General features: G+C 38.0%; 1 protein-coding gene across 2 annotated transcripts; it reads right to left on the reverse strand.

Moving 5' to 3' along the window:
• Window positions 1–436: 436 nt before the first annotated feature.
• entpd1 (ectonucleoside triphosphate diphosphohydrolase 1) lies at window positions 437–22302 on the reverse strand. 2 transcript variants are annotated; one of them, XM_028029523.1, is made up of 10 exons: window positions 21941–22302; window positions 12310–12437; window positions 11777–11894; window positions 8130–8280; window positions 5178–5337; window positions 4855–5058; window positions 4467–4724; window positions 3424–3537; window positions 3148–3285; window positions 437–1027 (listed from the first exon to the last, which is right to left on the reverse strand). In XM_028029523.1, the coding sequence occupies exons 1-10, from the start codon at window positions 21954–21956 to the stop codon at window positions 812–814; spliced, it is 1503 nt and encodes a 500-aa protein (XP_027885324.1). In that variant the 5' UTR covers window positions 21957–22302; the 3' UTR covers window positions 437–811. The 2 variants fall into 2 exon arrangements, with proteins under 2 accessions (XP_027885324.1, XP_027885325.1); XM_028029524.1 differs by lacking the exon at window positions 21941–22302 and adding an exon at window positions 14332–14579.
• Between the last annotated feature and the right edge of the window lie 645 nt (window positions 22303–22947).

A 22947-nucleotide genomic window follows, 5' to 3' on the forward strand; every position in this document is an offset into this window, starting at 1 on the left:
CTAACACCCTTGTCCCTAGTGGGGTTGGGAGGGGTGCTGGTGCCTATCTCCAGCTAACGTTCCGGGCGAGAGGCAGGGTCACCCTGGACAGGTCGCCAGTCTGTCGCAGGGCAACACAGAAACAGACAGGACACACAACCATGCACACACACACTCACACCTAGGGAGAATTTAGAGAGACTTTATTTACTAATTAGGTAATTTCATAAGACACTACATTTTATTTAGGAGAAGCAAGGGGGTTGCAAGGGGGTTGTATACCATCCCCACTTTTCAGATTTTTGTTTGCCAAAGAAAAAGATATTTTTCTACCAATTCATAATTGGTAGAAAAATATCTACTAATTATGACTTTTTGTTGCTTTATCACGGAAAATTCACGTTAAAGTTTATCGCAAAGTCGCAAAATTTGAAAGCGTTTAAGACGACGGTGTAACTACAAGGAGGTTTTCATATAAACCTGGGTAACTTTATTTATACAGTTACATATTCACAGCATAAATCAGGACACAGACATGCATACCAATGAGGATGCACACATACTTTCAGGCATGCATTCAGTTTTGCTCATTCAAGTCCCAGCCCCATATTTAAGTTGAGAAAATGTCCTTCAGTCAGAGGTTTCACTCTCCCGATGAGAGAAAACGTATGCCTTTCTGAAAAATCCTTGAAACAGCAGGAGTTGCAGGACCATTTGGCTAGGGACCATTTGACAGTGTCAGATGACCTTTCACCCACACACACCGACACACACACTCAACTCTTTGCAGACGTTCCTGAAAAAGCACTCAGACATGGATGCATTATTGTGTTTATACAATCTGTGGTTCCTTGGAGCATTTGGGCCAGATAGAACGAAAGCTGAGGATGAAAAGAGTGACAAGGATGAAAAGCAGTAATACGATGACAGTGACTATGGAGACGTAGCCGGCGTGTGGGAGTGGGGGTGAGTCTTTAGTCTCTGCTGGAATCATGTTGGTCAGGTTCAACATGTAGCCCAGTGTCCAGCCTGCATCACTGCCTTTTATCTGAAAACACCACACGAAGGATAACTTTAAATACTCTCACAATACGCTCAAGCAAGCTTTTTATTGCTTAAAGATGCATCTCAGTTTACTAGAAAATGTTAGATACTTGCTGTAATTTAATTCAAACACGTTCATGTGCAATGTGCATATGTTACATGCAGAATTATATATTTATTTTAAGTGTTTACGAAATGTTGTTTCTGTGTGGTAGAAAAATGTGCACAACCAACAGGAATCCAAAGCCTAATCTCACACACATAAACGTATCCACAACAACTGTCACATTCCTTGTGCTAAGCCAATCATGAACCAGATAGAACCTCAGAGGTGTCTTTACTTGGCAGAATAAAAAGATGACTGTCCTGTTGGACAGTGTTACACAGTCCCTTTTTTTAGAGGAAAGTAAATGCTGCATTTCATTTAAAACTCTAGATATCTGAATCTGTTAGAGAAGAGAGCCACACAATCAAAGTCACTTTTTTGGGGGGTATTAGCTAGAGAAAGATGACACTCTTGACTCAACAATACAGACAAGGGTGAAAGCCTCTATAAAAGCAACCTTTGTGGAGCTGTAATTTGATCACTCCATTTCACACTACTTTGATCCAGTACTTTAATAAAGAAGGAGACTTAACCAAGTGTTTTATAAATACACAGTAAAGTGCATGGACATACTTTTATCTAGGCCCACATTTGTGTCAAAACTCATATATTTGTTTTAAATGATGTAATATAGTTAGTTACCTTCCCAAAGCAATAACCTAAGTCATTTATTGCCAAAACTTATTTTGACAAAGTAATAATAACAAAATACAAATAAAATTAAAAAAAACAAAGAAATCACTTTTGACAAAAAAATTTACTTGGGCCATTACTTTAGGAAAGTGACAAAATTGTAGTTTTATAAAATGACAGTTTTTTCTTCTCTTTTGGTTTTCATTAATTATAAGTCATAATTATAAGCAACAGAAATAAATGCTCAATAAAAATAAAAATAATAAAATCAGAGTTTTGTGGGAAAAAAAGCCAGAAATCTGACATTAAATTCAGAATTCTGATGATAAAAATCCAGAACTTTGGGAATAGTAACCCTAATCCTCTTCTCTAGAAATCACCAAATTTACAAGAACTAGACACATCAGCGTGGTTCCGCTAAGCCGTTAGCTAAACGGCTACATAAGGAAAATCATCATGTTCTCAGCAAACAGTGTTAGTCAGTGCTTTTGTTTTTATGTTGTTACTTTGAACAGTGTTTGAACACTGTTTTAGTCTCTTGGACATTTCTGCTAAATGTGGTCCTAATTACCGGTAGATTTATTGGTGCATTTCCCCCCATATTGTCATGTGATGTGTGTTTGCGACGTTTATACACCACAGTATGGTATACTGGGTGTCGCACATCGGTTTTCTTGTGATATCCACTCCATTCAGGAATGATGTTGGATATTTGTGAATCATTATGGAATTATTTAGATGCTTAAAGAATGCTTTAGATGCTTAGACTAGACTCATTACTCAATGTGAGTAATGAGTCTAGTCATATCAATCAAGCATATTAAACTACAAAAGTTTACCTTTCCTAGGCAATTCCAGTGTTTTAAATCAAGATAATATGGTCAGTTTGGTTGCATCTTAGTGTGCTTCCTCTTAAATTATTATTTTAACTAGTTTTCTGTAGCTTTTCTTGTGTATTTCTATGTCACAGTTTGGTTGAAGTTAGTGTGTGGATGTGTTGCTCAGTTAGAAATATTTGCCTGGTCAAGTAAAGCATTCAAGCCATAGCTATTTGATCTGGTGCAGCCAGTAGTAAATATGTTTCTTTTTGCAGCAGTTAAGAAAATGTATTTCAGTTTTAAATAAAAGCTGTTTCATTTTAGGTATTTATTTAATTTAGTGTGTAAATACCGTTCAAAAATACAAAATAAATTGTATTTTACTTAAATTATCATACCATGAGAACCTCATACCAATCAATACCTACTGAGTAGTTTTTCCATTAAAAGTTCTAGTCTAAGGACATGGCTGACAGTGAGGATATAACAGGATGTAGCAGAAGTATGAAAGGAAGCATTGGCCTTGAATGTTTGGGAACAGGAAAGTGTGGGTGGTGATCTACTGACCTCTTTGATGAATTTGATCTTGGAGAATGTCTCCGTATTGAAGTTGTATCCTTCTGTCAACAGTGTGAGGATGTATGTGCCAGAAAAGCAATATTCGGCCAGGTATTTCTCATTAATGTCTGAGTGTAGCTTCTTTATCTGTTCAACCAATTTAAATGTTAGGATATTATCAATGCACAGTGCAGAAAATACTGAAGGAGTTTATTAAAAAGTGGAAATGTATTAACACTGCAAATCAGTTTTCAACATGTGTCTTATAAATAAATATGGCCCAACCTTATTCCACGGGGTTGAACAGTAGTTTGCTACATAGTTCGTTATAGTTTCTAATGACATGGAACCATCGGTCAGGTTGAGGAAGTTCATCACAAAGTAGTACGCAGAGAAGGCCTACAATCAGAGAGGAAATGGGAAAAAGGATATGAGCTTTATATTTAGAAGAATGAAGCATTGCTCTTTTGTTCTATTCTTGTATTTGACACACAAGGCTAAAATACCGACTTATGTTCGCTGCCAGGAGAATTTTAGAGAATCAGCTTATAAAAATATTAGGTTTTTAGTTTTCTTTTTGAAATACAATTCTGTTAACTTGACTGTTTTTTTCTAAAAACTTTAACGTTTTACAAAATATGTCTGAAAATAGAGCTGACACACAATGGTGAGGAATATTTCTAGGAAATTGGTTCCAGAGCTACATTGGCAGCTGAATTTCATTAGCACCATCTTTTTAAAATTTAGTTTCATTGCTATCTTTCACATAAAATATTGGTGTTACTGTATGTCAGGTCTTTGCTGGGCCAGAGAAAAGAACTGCGATTGTCAGGAGGCGGGATCATGCAAGCCGACAACCAATAAAAACATTCTTATTTAGTTGTTTTCCCTTTTTATCTACCAAGTTTAGGAAAAGTAATCACTTAACAATTAAAACAGTGATTGGGAAAAAGACTGGAATTGGCCAATTGTTCCCTGATTGGCTCTGATCAGTGTTTGGCTGGTCAAATACTGACAAAACTGATTTGTTTCCCTCTATTTATTAAAACTTTGAATTCCCACATTTTTCTAATTCTGGGTACCAACACTTGAACTGTGTTGGTGGAAACACCCTAGAGCCTTTTTCACCTATTTTAAAGATGCAGTAACCAGTCTGTTTGATGGAAAAAACAATTGGTTTCTTTTGAAAATGATTTAAGTGTTGATTGAAAAAGTCATGCAGTAAAAATGTTATCATCATGAAATGCAGAAATGTTGTAGACCTCTAGAGAAATGACTCATATGATGTGTGAACTGCTACAAAAACACAAACATCTGAACTATTTTACCCCAAATGATCCTTGCACAGGTGGCTGGAAGATCCCGTTGAAAGAGCATTTACTGTATTTGCAGGACTTGAAGTTAAACAGACTTTTGATAACTTCCTGGCATTGTAAAAAGTTTCCTTCTCCTGTGTGAATGAAGTTTAAAGGAGCTACTTTGGGTTTCCTTTCTGAGACACATGGGCTGTCATACAGGGTGTTGTAATTCCTTGTCACTGAATAGTCTGGGTGGAAGCACGGATCAGATATTGTTATTGGACCTGACTGGGAAAGTGATTGAAAAAGAGACACAGGAAATATGTTTAGGTAATTTGATAAATTGCTCTACATTTTACCCAAAGTCACTGAAAATCATAGAATGAACTTTGAACTTTTAAAAACCTCAAAGGATTACCTGAGTCTGGTGTGCCAGAGCCATTCTTAGCGCTTGGTCCTTCCCATAGCACAAGAAGCTGTGAGTGTACAGGTTGTAGTAATTTCCATAGAGTCGGAAGGCCACAGCGTTGCTTGGAGATTCTGAAATGTCATATTCACGAGGTACAAAGCTGATTTGAGTTGAGGCCCCACCAAGGTCAAGAGCCCCTGTTGTTTGTAGACCCTGAAGCAAAAACAAGCGGGAAATGAAGTCATTGCACAGTGGTGACACCCTTGCACACACAAAAAAACTTTTAAATTTGACAGACTTGAGTTGATCTGTTTCTAGATCTGTTGACTAACCTGTTTGAGACGATCATCCAAGTAGTTGACGGTGACCCAGCCGAAGGCGCCCTCCTCTTGCCCGCTGAGTATTCTCGCCCCCTGATACGAAAAAGGGAATCTTTGCAGGGTTTTCTCCACAGCCTCAAACACCTTGTCTGATGCCACTCTGTTCTCCATACTGTACACACACACACACACACACACACCATCAGCAATTTCATACAGTGAGTCACATGCATAATTCAAAACAATGCAGCTACCCATAAATAATGAATGAACTGTATCATTTAAAATTGCTTTGACAGCAAGATATTAATTTCCCTGTCACTAAAGTTTGCACGGACATAAATCATAACATTTGTAAGTGGAAAAGGCGGATAGCTGGATTTCCCTCTTTGCAATGCAAATACAAGTAAAGAGTTGAATCTCATGGGATCATGTCGGTGTTTACATGTGAAGCACTGAGTCTCCCTTTGTACACAAATGCATACAATGCAACAGACATGTTACTGGGAAGTTCAACTTGGCTGCACACACTAACCCATCAATACTAGTTTCACTAAGTGCTAAAATTAAAGTTTCCATTAAAACCTACAGTATATTTGAAAAATAAACTTTTGGATCAGCTCTGTTATTTTTTTTATCCTCTTATAACCTCATCAAATGTCCCACATGGTAATTGTAAATGCTTTTATTTTGAACACCCCCCCCCCCGCCCCCCCCGCTTATAGGGATCCTTATACAGCCCCCCCCCAGCAATGCATTTTTGTAAGCACTTCCCCGTAAACAGATACAAATTAATGTAATAACTTTCAACTTATGCTTGGAAAAAAGAGACAGAATAGTATTACCAAAACTTGTACCCAAGTATTTAGTTCGACAGCTCAAAGTGTTGTACTGTGTTTGCGGAAAATGGACCCAGACTTGTTCTCAGGAATTACAAATTGAATTTAAATCATCAGGATAAACACAAGTTTGTCTTTGTTTGAAATATTTGTTAGTACTAAGTAAATATAAAGTTTCAGCTATCTATTTATTATTTTTCAGTTGTAACGTTTTTCTGATGCCTGATGAAGACAGAAGAAGGTTTATGGTTTAGTATTAAATATATCCCTGGGGGAAAATTCAGTGTTCAGACAAAGCACTGGGGCTGGACAACATTTGTAGCTGCTTATGTGGCCCTTTAGAATAAAAATAATTGCCCACCCATGATTTACATCATGGTGAAGGAATGAATTTAAAATCTGTTAGTGAACACTGGGATTATAAATCCTTGTGTTGTCCTAGAAACGTCTAAGAGGTACTCCAATCAACAGAAAACATCTATTCATGTCTGCAATTAAAGGCAAACATTATGACCATAAATTAGTTATTTTTATTCCAAATAAGTGCATTTTCTCTCATATCTGTTATTAAAATTAAAATATTCTAATATTATGTAACCCCTCAGGTTATATATATATCACTCCTTTCTCCCACACTCCTTAAACATTTTCTTAAATACAATGCATTGTAGCTCTTTTCACCTTAAACAGTAGTAATCACGTTTTCTTAACTTGGTTAATGTTTTACACTCACATATTGTTATTTACTACCGGCAGTAAATGCATCAGTTTTACTTGGCTCTACCTTACTGGTCAGTCAAGGGCAAAATCAAGTTTAAGCAATTTGATTGGTTGTGATGGACTGGGGTGAGGACGGTACTGGAGGTGTAAGTGCCGCTGCTACGCACAGTCAGTTGGCCGGCGGCCGTTCATGGACGAGGTTGGAGCTGTGCCGCTGTGGACTATTATTTTTTTTTATTGCTAACCTGTTGGAGCTACCAACTTTTCCTGAACGTTTTGCTTGGTTTTTCGAGCCACGGATCCGGACCACACTCAACGTTTTGCTTGAATTTTGGAGCTGCAGATCCGAACCTCGCTCGTGAGCCGGAACGGACGGTGGGACCGAAGTTGGAGCGGTTTTATTGCCGTTCGGCTAAAACTGGTAATCCATGGTGGGGTGAGTAACCCATTCCTCGTGGTTGTTCTGGGAGCCGCCATCATTGGAACTGCTATTCCGAGGACAAATGCTAACAGAGTCTCCTCAGGCCTGCAACGTTTGAAAAGCCAACGGACTGCTTTAATAACTCAAGAAACTGAATAGTGTGGTTGATGCCAACAGTATTTGTATTTCATACATTCAGCTTTATTGTTTTTGTTTATTGAATACCACTTGTTTAAAGGGGTTGTTTTGAACAGTTCTGGTTCTGAGGCAGCACAGTTGCACTAAGTGTGCTTAAAATCCTATTACTAATCTATTGGGGTGGTAATATTGAGTGTAGCACTTCCTGCGATTAATATCTAATTAATGGGTGGGATACCTTCTGTGCTATTGTTCCATGGTGCTGAAAGTTATCTGTGCTCTGTTAATGTGCATTGCCCTTGGTTTATTACTGACCAGTACGGTTTATTAAACTGGTACACATTCAACTTTACCATCTTCCTTCCTTATTTTAGTATAAGGTCACAGTCACACTGCATTTAGATCTTACTTATAGCTATCTTAGTCTTGCTCTTGTGCTCAGTTACGCACTCTATTCACTACATATATTGTTGCCAATTAATACATTATTTTCTCATTGTGAGGTAGTTGATAGAGTGTAGGTCAGAGAATCTGGGCGCTGTTCATCGGGGAAAACTAGAACAGTGGTTACAATTACAACAAAGCTATTTTTCACCTCATCAGTAGTTCAAGACATTTGAGCTCATTAGAGAGCAGTGTTGCAATAAAGATTCAGGTCCAGGATTTCTGCTACTGGTAGAACTACCACAGAGAGATTACTCTGCTTTCATTTCTGCTTGACTGGACCATAACAATGTTGCCATGATGTGTATTGGGGCTTGTGAGAACTGGCACTGGAATCTGTTTATTTTTTTAAAATGATGTTTTAAGTTGCATTACAGATATGTAGTTATGTGTTGAACCTACTTCAGCAGTCTCATTCCAGCTGTAGCCCCCAGATAGAGCGGCGTCTCCTGGTGTCTCCAAGCGGGAACCTGCATCTCGGCTTCTTGCATGCACTCTGTCAGTGACATTCCAGCCTTCTCTGGTACAGCTGCATAGCTTGAGATACCTTTACCTGTAAGAATAATAAAATTTTAGGAGGAAGCTGAAATCTTTAAAAACAGGAAGCTCTAAAGAGTTTGGATATTTGGACAATAATCTGCTAGGATTTTCCACAGATGGCAACGAAAAGGCCAGACCTGAGTTGTTTTACAGGTGGTCTTTGTAAAGCTGAGGTGAATTAGACACGGTTGAAGTACCGTACGTTGCCCCCTGTTCTGATCCATGAAAGAAACAAATAGCTCACAGGTTTTTCTGGTCAGTTTGTGATTTAAAGTGTTAATTTAATTTGACCTTGTTCACAAGATGTTAAGCAAAGCCAGACCATGAGGACATCTTGTTTCTCTGCTTAATGGTCCAGTTTACATGGTAATCATGACAGAGCCTTTCAAGTGGTGAGCAGGATGTAATATGGGCAGTCTGACCTGTCTGCAGCTGTTCAAGTTAAAATTTGAAGTATTTTCAGCTACTGCTGTTCTGGTTTCTTGGATTTTATGAGCTAAAACCCTCAAACTGTGTGTTTCGCTGCTGCGAGACTTTCTGTCACAGAATGTCTTTATTTCAACCACCTTTTTCCTATTAACTTATCAGTGCTCATAAAACCCATAATGGCTGCCCATTTTTTCTGTTTACCAGTCACTAAAGAATTTTAGTGAAACTGACTGAAACTGCTCCATATGCAGTTTGGAGCATATGGAACTGTTTCATATGGACTGAAACTGTTCCATATGAGTCATATGGAACAGTTTCAGTCCATATGACTGAAACTCATATTTTTTCATATATTCATATATATGAACATATATATGAACATATATATGGAACATATGAAACAGTTTCAGTTCCATATGACTGAAACTGCCCCATATGACTGTTTCAGTCATATGGAGCACTGCTCCTGAAACTGCTTCATATGCAGTTTCAGTCAGATATTTGTATAAATTCATATTGGGCATGCAGAATATTAGCTTTGGATCATTCTTTGTCCATATAAGCATAATTTTATAGACTCAGTAATTTTTTAAAAAACAACAAATTGGATGCACAATACAGATTTTCCTGTTACTGTAATTAATCTAATCCAAAAAGTTTTGGATAAAATTGAGGGTCAGGGATCAATTTATTGTTTGGATCACAAATTATTTCCAGCTTTTAACAGTCAGACTAGGAGTCAAGCTAAGCATTTCAAAGTAGCAATTTTGTTTAATGAAGACTGCTGATGCAGCTGCTTTTGCCAGTGGTGCTGCTCATTTTGTTGCTTCATATCTCATTGGGGATGTGAGATAAAATCTTTTTCACAATATATTGAGATTTGGACAAAAACAATTCTGACTTGATGAACAAACATCAAAGCTCATTTATTTTTATTAGGCCCGAGCAGCGACAGTGCTGCGAAGGCCTATTGTTTTTATACTGTTTCTTATTATTACGATTCTGCCCCCCTAAAGAGGGGACTTTTGGGGGGCTTTATCATATTCAAAAACTCACCAACTTTGGCGGACACATCAGGACTGTGAAAAATGTACGTATTTTATAGTTGTCGCAATAATCGCACAAGAAACGGCTCAACCTAGTGTAGAGGGGTGAAAAACAAGTTAGTAAACAAAAAAAAAAGAAGCAAGAAAATAGGCACCCCAACATAATTTTTCATTTTGTATCTTTAATTTCTCATCGTAATAAGTTCTTTAGTGTTATTTCAGTTAGTGTGTGTCTCGTCTTTTTCATGTCGCAGGTCAGTAAAAATGTATGTTGATGCATAAATGTGGTGTCCAAGAATTAAGAGGTTATAGACTCGAGAGTCAACTGGTGGGTCACTTTGTACAGCTTTGGATGGACATTGCGTAGAAAACGGGATGTATTTCTGGAGGCTAACTAATGCTAATGCGAGCGAACATTGTACACGTGTTGAGCTAGCTGGGAAACACAGAAACAATGTTGTCAGTCAAACTCAATGAGTATATGTTGTGCAGAATAAAAATTGTAAAAGCTATTAAAATAGTTAAAAGCAAATCCATATATTTTTATTTTGACAGTTAAACATATAAAAGGTCTGAGGAAAAGAGACAAGGTATTTGAGTTAAAACAAAGCTAATTGGTTTGGATAATTAAGAACTATCTAAAATATTTTGCCATTCAATAAAATTCATGATGGAGCATGTTAAAATAATTCTCGTTCGGTTTAAAGGGATATTACAGTCATTTGTAATGTAATGAATCGAAGGGTTATTTGTGTAAGTTATACAGTGATACCTGAAGTATTTGATATGGAGTATGGTCATCATAAGAAGAATAAATCTTCCTGTTGGAGTTAAAAAGAGCTCAACGTGTGTGTCTCGTCTTTTTCATATCGCAGCATCACACGTTGAGGGAAGATCATCATCTACGTTACCCTCAGCCATCCGAGGTTGCAGGGTAACACTAGCTAGGGCCACCTAACAATTTTCAAAAGACCTACCCGCCATGAAACACGAAACTGTCATATCTCCTACACAAAAACTCACAGAGGCACCGAACTTTCAGTGTTTGATTATCATCAGGTGCGCTACAATACCCAATGGTCAAATGACGACATCACTTAAGCCACGCCCCCTGAGAACAGTAAGTGTCATGTTTTACTGCCAACGATCTCTATCTGACCCCTTTGATCTCATCAACAGGAGTCTGTGTCCAGAGACAGAAGACATGTTGTTGTGACGTGGATTCCAACCCTGATCGGTTTCGATGGAGCAGGAGGGCGTGGCGGCGTGGCGAAGTGAGTTGTAACGCCATTGCCATACGTTTGGTTCTAAATTCCAGAGTTTCGGGCCGACCTGCACCAAACTCACTAGGGTACATCCTTAATCACCCCCCGACAGGAATCCACAAGAATCGTTGGTGGGCGTGGCCTAATTTCTCTACAGCATCTCCTAAAATATTTTAAATGATCAGCCCCAAGCCATGATTACCTTTTATTGGGTGATGGTTTAGCGGCAACACCAAAATTGAGTAAGACTTGTGTTCGTGCATCCTGAGCTTCGGGAATTGTCCTGACCTCAATCCTAATGAAATGTTGTTGATTATGATTAAAAGCTGACTCTTTTTAGTGAACCAACCAATTTAAAGAAGTAGTTGACCCTTATTGCTAATCCAGCATAAAACGTTGTAGAGGCTAATGAAGCCGTTAAGAAAATATAACTAAGCTGTTTCACTGCTAAAGCAATAGATTTTAGACGGAAGCACATTTTCTAGGAAAGCCTTGTTGAAACTGAAGCAGTTAATTTCATTTTTTTCCTCAGTTGCTTGGTATATCACTTATTTCTATGCCTTTTTTTGCTCTTGAGCCAACACAGAAAGACTTCAAGGCTTGGTTGTTTATCACAATTCATATTGTTATCGCAACATTCATCAATATTACCGCATATCAGATTTTATCCTGATATCATGGACCCTATTCATATTCATTAGAAATTATGTAGTGTAGTATTAAATGATTCAACACTATGCATGCACAGCTTTTGCTGTCTATACTTTACCTTTTACTTTGCAGGAATGCTTCTGTTCAATTCTTCCAGTGTTGTTATCCTTCTCTGCTGGCCACTTGTAGATATAAAGAGCTGTGTGGGAAGAGCCGGCATCGAGCACAATCCCATACTGAGCGGAGACAGGAGGAGGAATTTCTGTTTATGCTGTTTGAGTCATTAATTCTGAGACAGTTCCTTCCAGATGTGCCATTTTGAATCTCAGTTGTAGTGATTGCATAACACTTAGACAAACATACTAGAGTTGCATCCCAAGCACATTAAAGTTTGTGAAACAGGAAAAGAGTCATCAAGTAAATGCATGACGTCCACTACAATTAGGTAGCTTAAGATCAAACTCTGACAAAAAACAAGGATTTATCTTATCAGCATCTGCTGGGTGTATTTGCTTGTGCATTCCTAAAATCAATAGTACAGGTTGAAAAGCTGAGGTCATACTGACTGCATACCAAATTTGGTAGATGGGTTTTAGGCTAGGGTTGCTCTCACACATGACCTCCACACTTCAAGAATTTCTTTTAGCATACCTTGTACTTTTGGAAGACAGGTCTGTTCTGCAAACCTGCAACCGTCACCAGGGCAACAATCGCTATGACACCAATCACAGTGATGATGATGGTCAGCGGCTTGTGCCAGGGGTTCTTCTCTTTCATCTCTGAGAGCGGGGGTGGATACAGACAGACAGAAGGGGGAGACAGGAAGGAAACGGCAGAGGGTTGCCAAGGTAGAAAAGGGGTAGACGGGAACACATTGGATATGGGTTTAGGGAGGAAATGTAAGCCAGCCTTGCATCCAGATGTTTAAGTCACAGCATGTGGGAGTCTGTTGGAGGTTGCGTATTGTGTTTAATTGTTTTGTTTGTAACCAAGGGTTGCAGATGGATTTCTGATTTGTGCGTCTGATCTCCCTCCATTCTCTTCATTTACTCTAGGGGAGGTTATCTCAGACACAGAACATTTGAGATATTATTCCACTGAAGTATTTGAGTAATGCTGAAAGATCAACAGGATTTCCACTCTGGAAAGAGTTTAAAGACCTAGTTTCAATAATAGCTTAGCTGTTTACACGGCATAGGGAAACAGTTGGCTGAAATCAAACAGATGCTTTTATTAGGGCTATGCAGACCTATTAAGACATGTTTAGATGTGTGTCACTAAGCAGTTATTAATCTTAAACAGCATCTTATTTGAGATATAAATTTTAAAATGAATATTTTTCGGTTTGCTACTTCTGTCTCTGGCTTCTTCTGGATAAAATCTGCCATGGTTTCATAGAGTAACTGAATTTGCATCATGCCACCATTGCCCTCCATTTATCTGGGACAGGCTACCGGTAACAGCAGGTCTCACAGCACAAGGGAGATAATTCCCTCCAATATATTTAAAATGGAAAATATTGTTATTTTGACTGCTAAAATAATCTAAATAATCTAATAACTTGTGCACAACATTTACAATAATGTAATTTATAACAGTTATTTATGCTGATACATAGATGTAAGCAAAATATAGGACACCTGCCTATTCGTGTTCAGTATTTTCCTGTCAAACATGACTTTAAGGTTTACTGCAAGAAATCCAGCTATTGGCAGATCTTTCCATAGAGCATATGTAAAATATTTGATAGAAAATACAGCTTGCAAAGCTGAAGTACCTTGGCATTGTGCTACTTGACACATTATAGGCTGGCATTTGCAAAGCAATAAGGCCAGGAGCTCCAATTATATTCCTTATCGCTGATTAGCTGTAGATGTCAGCTTTTACAATAGTTCTAAGACAGTTTCTGCTGTGCATAACATTGAAACTTAAAGTATATTTGGTGTTTTAAGTATTAAAATTGGGAGTTATGAGGATTTTTAGAGGGGGTATCACATGTTTGCATATTTTACCAAAAGATGTGCTAAATATGGTGATAGTTTTAACATTCATTGTACACAGAACCAAGGTGTAACAATCTTATTTTATCACTTTATCCGAAAAGCTGAATGTTGCACTTCTTTACTTTCCAGTCCATAACTGGTTATTTTTGCAGCTGCAAAATATCTACCTTTATTTTTCTTGTAACTTCTACATGAATGTTCTAGCAGCGTTCCATCAGTAAGCTAACCAGAAATACACAGCAACATTTTGGGAAGATTTGAGCTGTTTTTACTTCCTTTAGTTTTCAAAACCTTTGTTTGCATGATTAATGGTCTCCAGCAGAGCAATGTTGTCATTAGTGTGTTTAAAAAGAACAGGTTGTTTCTATCCAGTTACTGTAATGTAAGATAATGCTTTAAAACCTGAGTTTACGCACACTTGCATTAACACACAGAAATACACACGCTTGCATATTACAAACTGCCAGACACTATTCAAGACCTGTCAAACAACCCCCAGCACAGTGTGCTGTGCGTTTAACACAGTACAAATATGAGCGAGAAGCTCTACTGCATCAGCAGAACCTGCAGCTCTGATTGTAACCCTGACCTTTATCCTCACAGAAACTCCAAAACCTAAAGTGTAGCAATACAACAAGCCAGTGGCGAACACAGAGAGTGCTTCACTTACCTCTGTCAGTGAAGTTGGCAATGATAGTGAACGAAGGGGAGTGGATCCAGAGAGAGAAAAAGGGAGGGAAGAGAGAGAGAGATAGAAAATACAGGCAGAGGAGAGAAAGGACATAGGGAAATAAAAGAACGATAAAGGTGAGGTTCTCTGTCTGTGGCTGGACAGAGAACTAGAATAAAACTAACTGCTGTCGGAGCAGTTCTCTAGTCTGAGTTTGGCATTTCCTCCCCTACCCGGAGCAGTAAAACTGGTCACTGTGGAAACACAGCTAGCCAAGTGTTTGTTGATGGGCAAGCTCGTGCGAACATGAACCCCTTTAAAGTTCTCTAAACTAACGAGAGCCACATGCTCTGTTAGTTCTCCCGGCGGGACGTTTTGGTGGGAGGGGAAGTGGGGACTCCCTTGTTTGGCTCGCTTTTTATCACCAGGAGGCTGTGATGTCATCTCACTGTCTGATTGGAATTCCCTTTTCTTTTTGGTTGTGCGTGTGTCTGCATGTTCTGACTTTGGTGCAGACTCAAAACATGACTTGCCTGCAGATATGTTGATCCATTCACAGATGGTCCTGCTGTTTATTTCTCCTCCTTGCCACACATCTCCAAATACGCAATCCCTTGTGCTTACACACACATAGGAGACACACAGTCAGCTTGCCCCTTTTAATTTTTCTAAACCCAATAGATTAAGGAGGCTTTATTTTTTTAGATTTTTTTTTCTAATGACTTCAAAAACTGAGCTGATTGCCTATTATTTTGTGTTAATTTGCCTTTTCACGGTGTTTGGGAAAATTGTAAAAAGCTGTGTGAGCATGTTCTTTGCTCATTGATGACAAGTATCAACTTTAAGCCAGAAGTATAACGCAATTCATCAAGTTCCGTTTACAAGAGAAGACCCAGAGCTTGTGGGCCTTTTTATTAAAAACACATTCACTCAATAATTTGATTAGATTCTATGATTAAACTTGCTCAACCTGTGAGAGGTTTGGGTGATTTATTAAAAACAGAACGTTGCAGTTTATGGGCAATTGCGCTCCCTCTGGACCTTCAAAATGTACAAAATCATGACTCTATTTCAATCTGGGCAGTTCATGCAGTCTAAAATCAACAGGTTTTCTAAACTACATTTTAACTATTTAAAATACTATTATTTAAAAATAGAGATGCAGCATCTCTTTGCAGAACATTTATCAGAGATAATAAAAGTGAGCCACTTATGTCCCTCTTTTTGTAACTAGTTGTGTCTAAGTAGAGCTGCATAATACGTCAGTCTGCAAGTATTGATAAAGCTAAAACCACAAATAATGAATTGGACTTGTTACAAGCGAGTCACTTAAACAATCAAACCTTTTATCTGGCTGCTAAAACTACCATATGTGTTTAATTATCAATGGTGATTTGGATTGTTTAACTTCAGGCTAAGGAAGAAAATCAAAGACAACCATTGAATGACTTTTGAATACTGTGAGAACCACAAACTCTGGCTAACTTATGAAACTTCCTTAAAGGAAGGCTGTGCAATGTTGTTTAGGTCACTGGATTTTCAAAAGTATATTTAATATTAGGAAAACCAATTTAAATTATCCTCAAATGTTCAATTCAATTATTTTTATTTATATAGCGCTAGGAATGTCCCAATCCAATCACGTAATCTGAAATTGGGCCAGATGGCATAGTTTCAGAATCGATTGAAATTGGGCATTACAACCTGATAAGGGATCACATTTATATGTTTATTTATTGTTAATAACACTGCTGCCAACTTAGCAACATTGTCGCTGTATTTAGTGACTTTTCAGACCCCTTCAGTGATTTTTTTTCTCAAAAGCTCTAGCAACGTCTCTATCTCTAGTCTATTGGACCATACCGATTGTTTATATTTCTAGTGGCAAATTCCTTCTTTTCCCACAATCCTAATGGACACAAACAAGTTTGAAGAACTAGTTGGGTGCCTAGCCGTTTCTTCTCCACCAGGGCAGCCACCGCATAACTGTCAGTGTTGCATAGAGTGACAGTCATGCTTCATGTTCTGGTGACTACTTGCACAGACTCAACATTATCAGCTCAGTGTCACAGACAAAACAGTTCGATAGGAACATTTTCCTGCCAAGCAGTTTCCTGTGTGACTCAGTGCATCACTAGGTATGTAACTGCATTGTAAGAAGTGAGTTAGTTGGTTGATATAGCCTCTGTTGCTTTTTTTAAATAATTAAACCCACAGTAGGAAGGCCAAATAAATATTTTCAATGCTTTTCTTAAGTTGTCTTAAAGTACAACTGGGTTAAGCTAAAAACAACGTGTGTAGGTCAAAGTTTTGCAAAAATGGAAATTGGCCACAAAATTCAGATCATCCAGATCTGTGCATTTCTACTTCTTATTTTCTTTAAAGCTAAATTGCACTTGAATTATTTTTCAAAATGTCTTAAACATTTACATGAACTGTCTGGGATGGAAAAAAACCTCTCTCTTAAAAAAAAAGAGGAAATATAACCCAGACATCATCCAACATCAACGAGAGCCAACTTTGATTTAAGCACAGTGTCTGCATGTGTGTCTGACCTCCCCCATCTTGCAACATCAGTCTTGCGAAATCCAACAAAATGTTCCTCCAAGACTTAGAGCTATAATAAAAAAGAATGAAATCACATGTTTTCCATATGTGGCCCTAATTTATGCAGCAGTTCCTATCCGTTGCACATTATAAATGCATGAGGATACATGGAATTTATATGCTGGTGAGGAAAACAACACGCCTTTGTATGAATAACTGTTTTCTACCATTCTAAGCCTTAATAGAGTACAAATCAAAGTGCATCACTGTCAGTGGTTACAGTAGAAATGTGATGCTCACTGAATTAATAGTTCAGTCTTCCTCACAATTGTTTTCAAATCTAAGAAATGGGCATTTTGAAATATTTAAACTAAATTTATATTAAAGTCCATGTAGATCAACATTTTCCATCTCTGCTTCCTGACACGTTTGGCAGCAAAGTCGGCCTAAAAACGCTTGTTGAGGCAGAGAACAAGGGCTCTGCCAAGCAGGAATTTTAGTGCATGAGATCATAAAGAAACTCTTTTGGAATATCCACAGACTTGTGGGATACACCCACACTTGCAAATTAGTCTCTTTTTGCATAATGCATTTACCTATCAATGACTTCAAAATGATCAGATCAGTCCAAGTCTTAGTCTGTTCCATGTTTTCATAATGGATCTCAAACGGTTAAGGAGAAGTGGCTACCAACTAAAGTGATCTTATTTCCAAAAACTGGCTTCAAAACACCTCTCTAGGTCAAGACACACTTGCGCAAGGATTTCGCCAGTGTTTCCATTTCCGACCTGTCTTAACAAAAACTCAAGTGTTAACTTCAGACTAGGATGTCCCTAATGTTGACATAATCAAAGAGAAGAGGTGCAGGAGAAGCAAGAGCAAAAACCATTTGTTAGGAACTCTGTATATGTCAAGAGTCTTGACTAAATATTTTGGTCAGTTCTGAGCAAAGTCCCTAAAATTGTGTTTCAAGAATGTATATTTATCTTTATATGACCTATTTTGTGTAGTGAACATGAGGATAATGTAAATCAGCGTTTCCCAATTCCGGTCCTCAGGCCTCCCTGCTCTGCATGTTTTAGATGTGCCTCTATTCCAGAGCAGCTGATTCAAATGATTGCATGACCATTAAGTGCTGCAGAAACCTGTTGATCACCCATATATTCAATCCAGGTGTGTAGCAGAAGGGAAACACCTAAAATATGCAGGGCAGGGAGGCCTGAGGACCGGAATTGGGAAACGCCGATGTAAATGAACAACATATCTTTATTCAAATCCTCTCCCTTAATGATAACAGCTTACTACATGGCTGGACAAATCCCTAAATGTTAGGGTTTAACATTTAAAAATGTTAAACCCTAATTCTAACCTACATAACTTGCGTAACATATGACACCAGACAAAACAGCCTTATTTAACAAGCATGCAGGCTACAATTAAAACTTGTCATTTAAAGTTACATGGCATTTAGTTGCAAGAACAAACGGGAGACCTGCACACACTCAAAACACCAAAGTAATGTTCTATTAACCTAGCATATATATTTGCTCAATTGAAGACTTTATGACTAGAGTGTTCACTCTTGATGATCTGATCTTCTAACTGTTTGCCTGAGGGCAAGATCTCATGAGTGAGAGACTTCTGAATAGTGTTCCTTTACATTCAGCAGTGAGTCGAGAAATGACAGAGCTGTGGATCATCAGTGGAGTTTTGTAATGATAGGAAGACGTCACAATAATGTGTCTGTAAGGCAGGTTCTAAAATTATGGTGCTCTTTGGTGGTTAGGACAAACAGCTCATAACAGCTTTGTGTTGACATGTTCTGTCTTCGGTCATTATAGAGTAATACATGTTAGTCAACAGCACTGAAACCATGGGGAAGACAAATGTTTGTATCCTGTTAGAGACTCAGTTTAAATCACATTTAGAACATTTAAGCAAAAAGTCAAACACAACACTGAAAGGACAGAGGAGGCTTTAAATGTTTGCGGTAAGATGCTGCATAAATTCTAGAACTATGAGTGTAATCTCTTTTGCCACCACCTGTTAGAGCATCAGCATCAGAGCCAGGAACTTAAAATGCTCAAACAACGTGATAGAAAGTTGTGTCTGTTCTGGGGACTACTGGAACCACTGGAGATGATGGTGTAAAGAATGAGGATTTTAAAAAAATAAAATAAAATTAAGAAAAACTATCCTCTGTATAACAATGTTAAAAAAAAGTGAGGCTTTTTCAGATGTAATGTAATACATTAATGGGAATTATTTCTGCCATCAGCAATTGCAACTCCTTGAAGAACCTTGAATAATATGATTTATAAGCAACATTTAATCTCCTTTTGGGTTTATTAAAAAAGCTTAAAGTTTAATTTTGAATTGAATTATTTGATATTAACACATTATCTTGTCTATTGTTTTGCTAGACATGGAAGTGATGAAACATTTTATAAATATGGGTAGAATTGCTTTGGTATAAAAAAGCATAAATTTTGAGTTTGAAATGTTTGTATCGTGACAACCCTACAATTCTGACCACAAGTCACTCAGATCTTGAAGCAACCGCAGACAATCGCACTACCACCTCCATGTTCTTTTTCTGAATTAATGAAATTAATTTTTCATAAAGGACCATGTTAGTTTGGATATCTTTTCCCCTTAATAAATGAAATCGCGATTCTGCATTACATTTTTTAATTGTTGTTTAATATTAAATTAAAGTAAGGGAGCATATACTGGCAGCATCACGGTGCTGCCAGTATATGCTTACTGTTTTCTGTCTGGTTCATAGTTAAAAAAGTCCAGTACACTTGCAACATTTGAAGAAGCAGAGTTGAATTCAGTTGCCTAAAACTTCCTCTCCATGGCAGTCCATTCTGACTGAGTTTACTGTGAAACCTAATCCATAGTAGATTGATTCAGACTTACATAGGGAGGTGTATTCTTTACAGTTAGTAAAATGAGAATAAATAATATCCTAGTGAATTTGCGTTGTTGCAGAGAGTAATGAGAGAATAAAATATCCCCACTAAAGAGGGATTTCTTTTACTTTCCCATTTCTGCTCCATTGATAATGCAAACACTCACGTATTGGATTTCCAGCAGAAATAAACACTGTATAGTAACATAGAAAAGAAAGGAAGAGGATGCCAAACCAATGGGAGTTGCGAAACCACAGAGTCAAATGAGGGTGAACCTGCTGTCTCCTCCTGAACCTCTTGATTCAAATCGGTGACAGTAACATTTTTGAACTGGGCAAAATGGCTTGAAGCAGACCAACTAGAGGTTATTTTAGGTTAAAAAACAAAATCATGGTTGTATCAACATTAGATTTTAAATATCTGAAACAAAGGTTATTTTAGTTTTGGTCTAGGAAAGTTGTTGATTAGAAAGGTATCCCTCAGGAAATCCTCAGTATGCATCTCAAGTGATGGCAACATTGAAATTGACCCAGAGTTAGAAATTTTTGGTTAGTGTACTGGCATCGAATCTGTAAGCTAATTTCACATGAAATCGCTGCAGTATGAACATATTATTAGGTTTCTCACTTTCATCTTTCTTAAACACCTTAAAAGATCTTTTTCACCATAGCAAATGGTCTTTATTTTTGGGCAGTAGTGAAACAAAGAGCATGTGGGCTTCCCACAGGGAAGTGGTTTTGCCTTTTTAAAGTCAGGGTGGACAGGCTGTCCCTAACTCTCTGTTGAACTAGTTTAAACAGGTACAGTCAAAGATTTCAGTTTGAAGTGATGGTGATTATATCCAATGCCTTTTCTTTTTGTTACATCTTTTATGTTTAAAATAAGCTCACAAACTGTCACTATTGCTTCTATGTTGTCTGCCATGTTTGTTTACTCTAAATTCACGTGTGTTATAGTGGGCTTTTCCTGTACTTTCGGTCTGGAATCTGAATGTCGGTGAGAAATCAGTTCTTGTGTGGTGTGTTGCTCTTGCTGTGTGGCTAGCTGAACACCACACACTGCACGATCGGGCCGATCGAACGCATTATACCTACAGTTTTGGTCGGCTAGTGTGTGGTCTCTCAGGTTTTGAAAATCGGCCGACAATTCTAAAATTGTGTAGTGTGAACTGGGCTTTAGATAGACCTTGACCAGAAGTTAGTAAGTCCTAAAAACTGGGTCATCAATGTCTGACTACACTAGTTAGACTTTAACTATTGTTATAACATTAATTTTATGATAAATAGGAAGTACCATATTGGAAAACTTTTTTCCCCCTCTTACTCTTTGACCTAAAGTCACATACAGTACACAAATATATTTTTAAATACATCTTTTTTAGATTTAAAAAATATCTTTTAATTCAATATTTTTTACTAAATAAGAAATTATTGTATTCCGTTGTTGATGGCTTAATTTCTTCAACTGAACATTTGAGGGAGATAACTTTGGCTTGATAAGGGAATATTTAAAAATACTGTTTTATTGACTTTTAACTGAACCTGAAAGCTGCCCTGCGACAGACTGGCGACCTGTCCAGGGTGTACCCCGCCTCTCGCCCGGAACGTAGCTGGAGATGGGCACCAGCAACCCTCCCGACCCCATTAGGGACAAGGGTGAACAGAAAATGGATGGATGGATGGATGAACCTGAAAGCTCTGCTAATGGGATTTTTTTCCACAAAAATAGATTCTCAAGCTGAAACTCTACTCAGCTATTTGCTTTTTTAAGATATGCGAACAATTAAACTAAAGGCAACCCCCAACAGATAACATCATTAACCAAATGATCTGCCACTGGCTGGATTATAAAAACAAACAAGAACACTCGTCACACTAATTCAGTCGTAGTGAAAGAAGACCGCCATAAATAAGCACATGGTTCTGTCGTCTGTAAGATTCCAATAACACACTCTGTAAAAGTCACACATTCTGTTGTGCTTCAAACCGTTACAGTATCCTCTACAAGTCTTACAGTTAAATACAGCACATGCTCAACATATACGTCTATACATGCTGCTTGTATATCCTACTACTGGTCATGCTGACAGAAACGGATTTCCTACTTTAGTTAGAGCTTGCGCCCAGTCACAGGAGTACACCTACCTCTTTGTGCAGACATGGGTCCTTTCTCAGCAGTAACACAATGATCTTTCTATCCTATGCCACTTGCTGTTTCCCCTTCTCTCTCTCTCTTCCTCTCTCTCTTCCTCTTTAGTAACACAGCACCTCCTTTCAAGTACACTTGCTGTATTAGGAGAAGAGGAGCTTCTCTCCTCCCTCCTGCTCAGCCCACGTCCCCCCTTCAGGCGCCTCTAGCTTTTCCTTCTGTTTATTCCTTCTTCTTCATCTCCCTCTCTATACCTTTGTCATTCCCTCCACTAATGTCACTCTTTGAAAGGCTGCCACAGCTTTCTATGTCTCCACTTTCGTCACCTTCCTTTAATATTTCTCCCTGACCAAACTGTCTGTCTTCCCTCACTGGCAGTTTCTTTATAACTGTCATAACTCTCTTTCTTGTTGTCTGTTTTTTTTTAAATTGGGTCAACAATACCTTGGGATCTGGATGGAATTTGGAACTGAACCTGAAGGCATGCTGAATTCCTTCTTCAGCCTAAAAGCACATAGAACACCATCCTGCTTATTATATTTAAGCTTTCTGAATAAAACTACTGACCTCTATTGATGCCCACACAATGAACTTTCAGGCATTGTTAGCTTTTCACACAGGATGACCACAACCCTCCTGGGACCGTGACTCTGTTTACCTGTGTGGTGTATTTACTTGCCTCTGACAAGGCCACACAGTATCAAATCCTGGTCACATTCACGTGTTTCTTTTTTTTTTTTTGTAACAGATATTGCTGTTTAACCACTGTGATAAACCTTCTTCCTCTTGCTTTGTTTCTCGTGTGAGAACTAAACTCAACATCAGCACAAAACAGCTGATATATGGGTGTGATCTGTATTCATGCTGTCCCTACAGCACATTCTGTACAGCTGGTAGTGAAACAGTACTTCTAATAATAAAACCACAGAGGGAGCATAATGTTTGCTTTGTGCAATGTTTGGAAATAAAAAGCAACCCATTGTTATGACAGATGTAATCCTCA

The sequence above is a fragment of the Xiphophorus couchianus genome, chromosome 10, assembly GCF_001444195.1.
Source record: "Xiphophorus couchianus chromosome 10, X_couchianus-1.0, whole genome shotgun sequence".
NCBI classification, from domain to species: domain Eukaryota; kingdom Metazoa; phylum Chordata; class Actinopteri; order Cyprinodontiformes; family Poeciliidae; genus Xiphophorus; species Xiphophorus couchianus.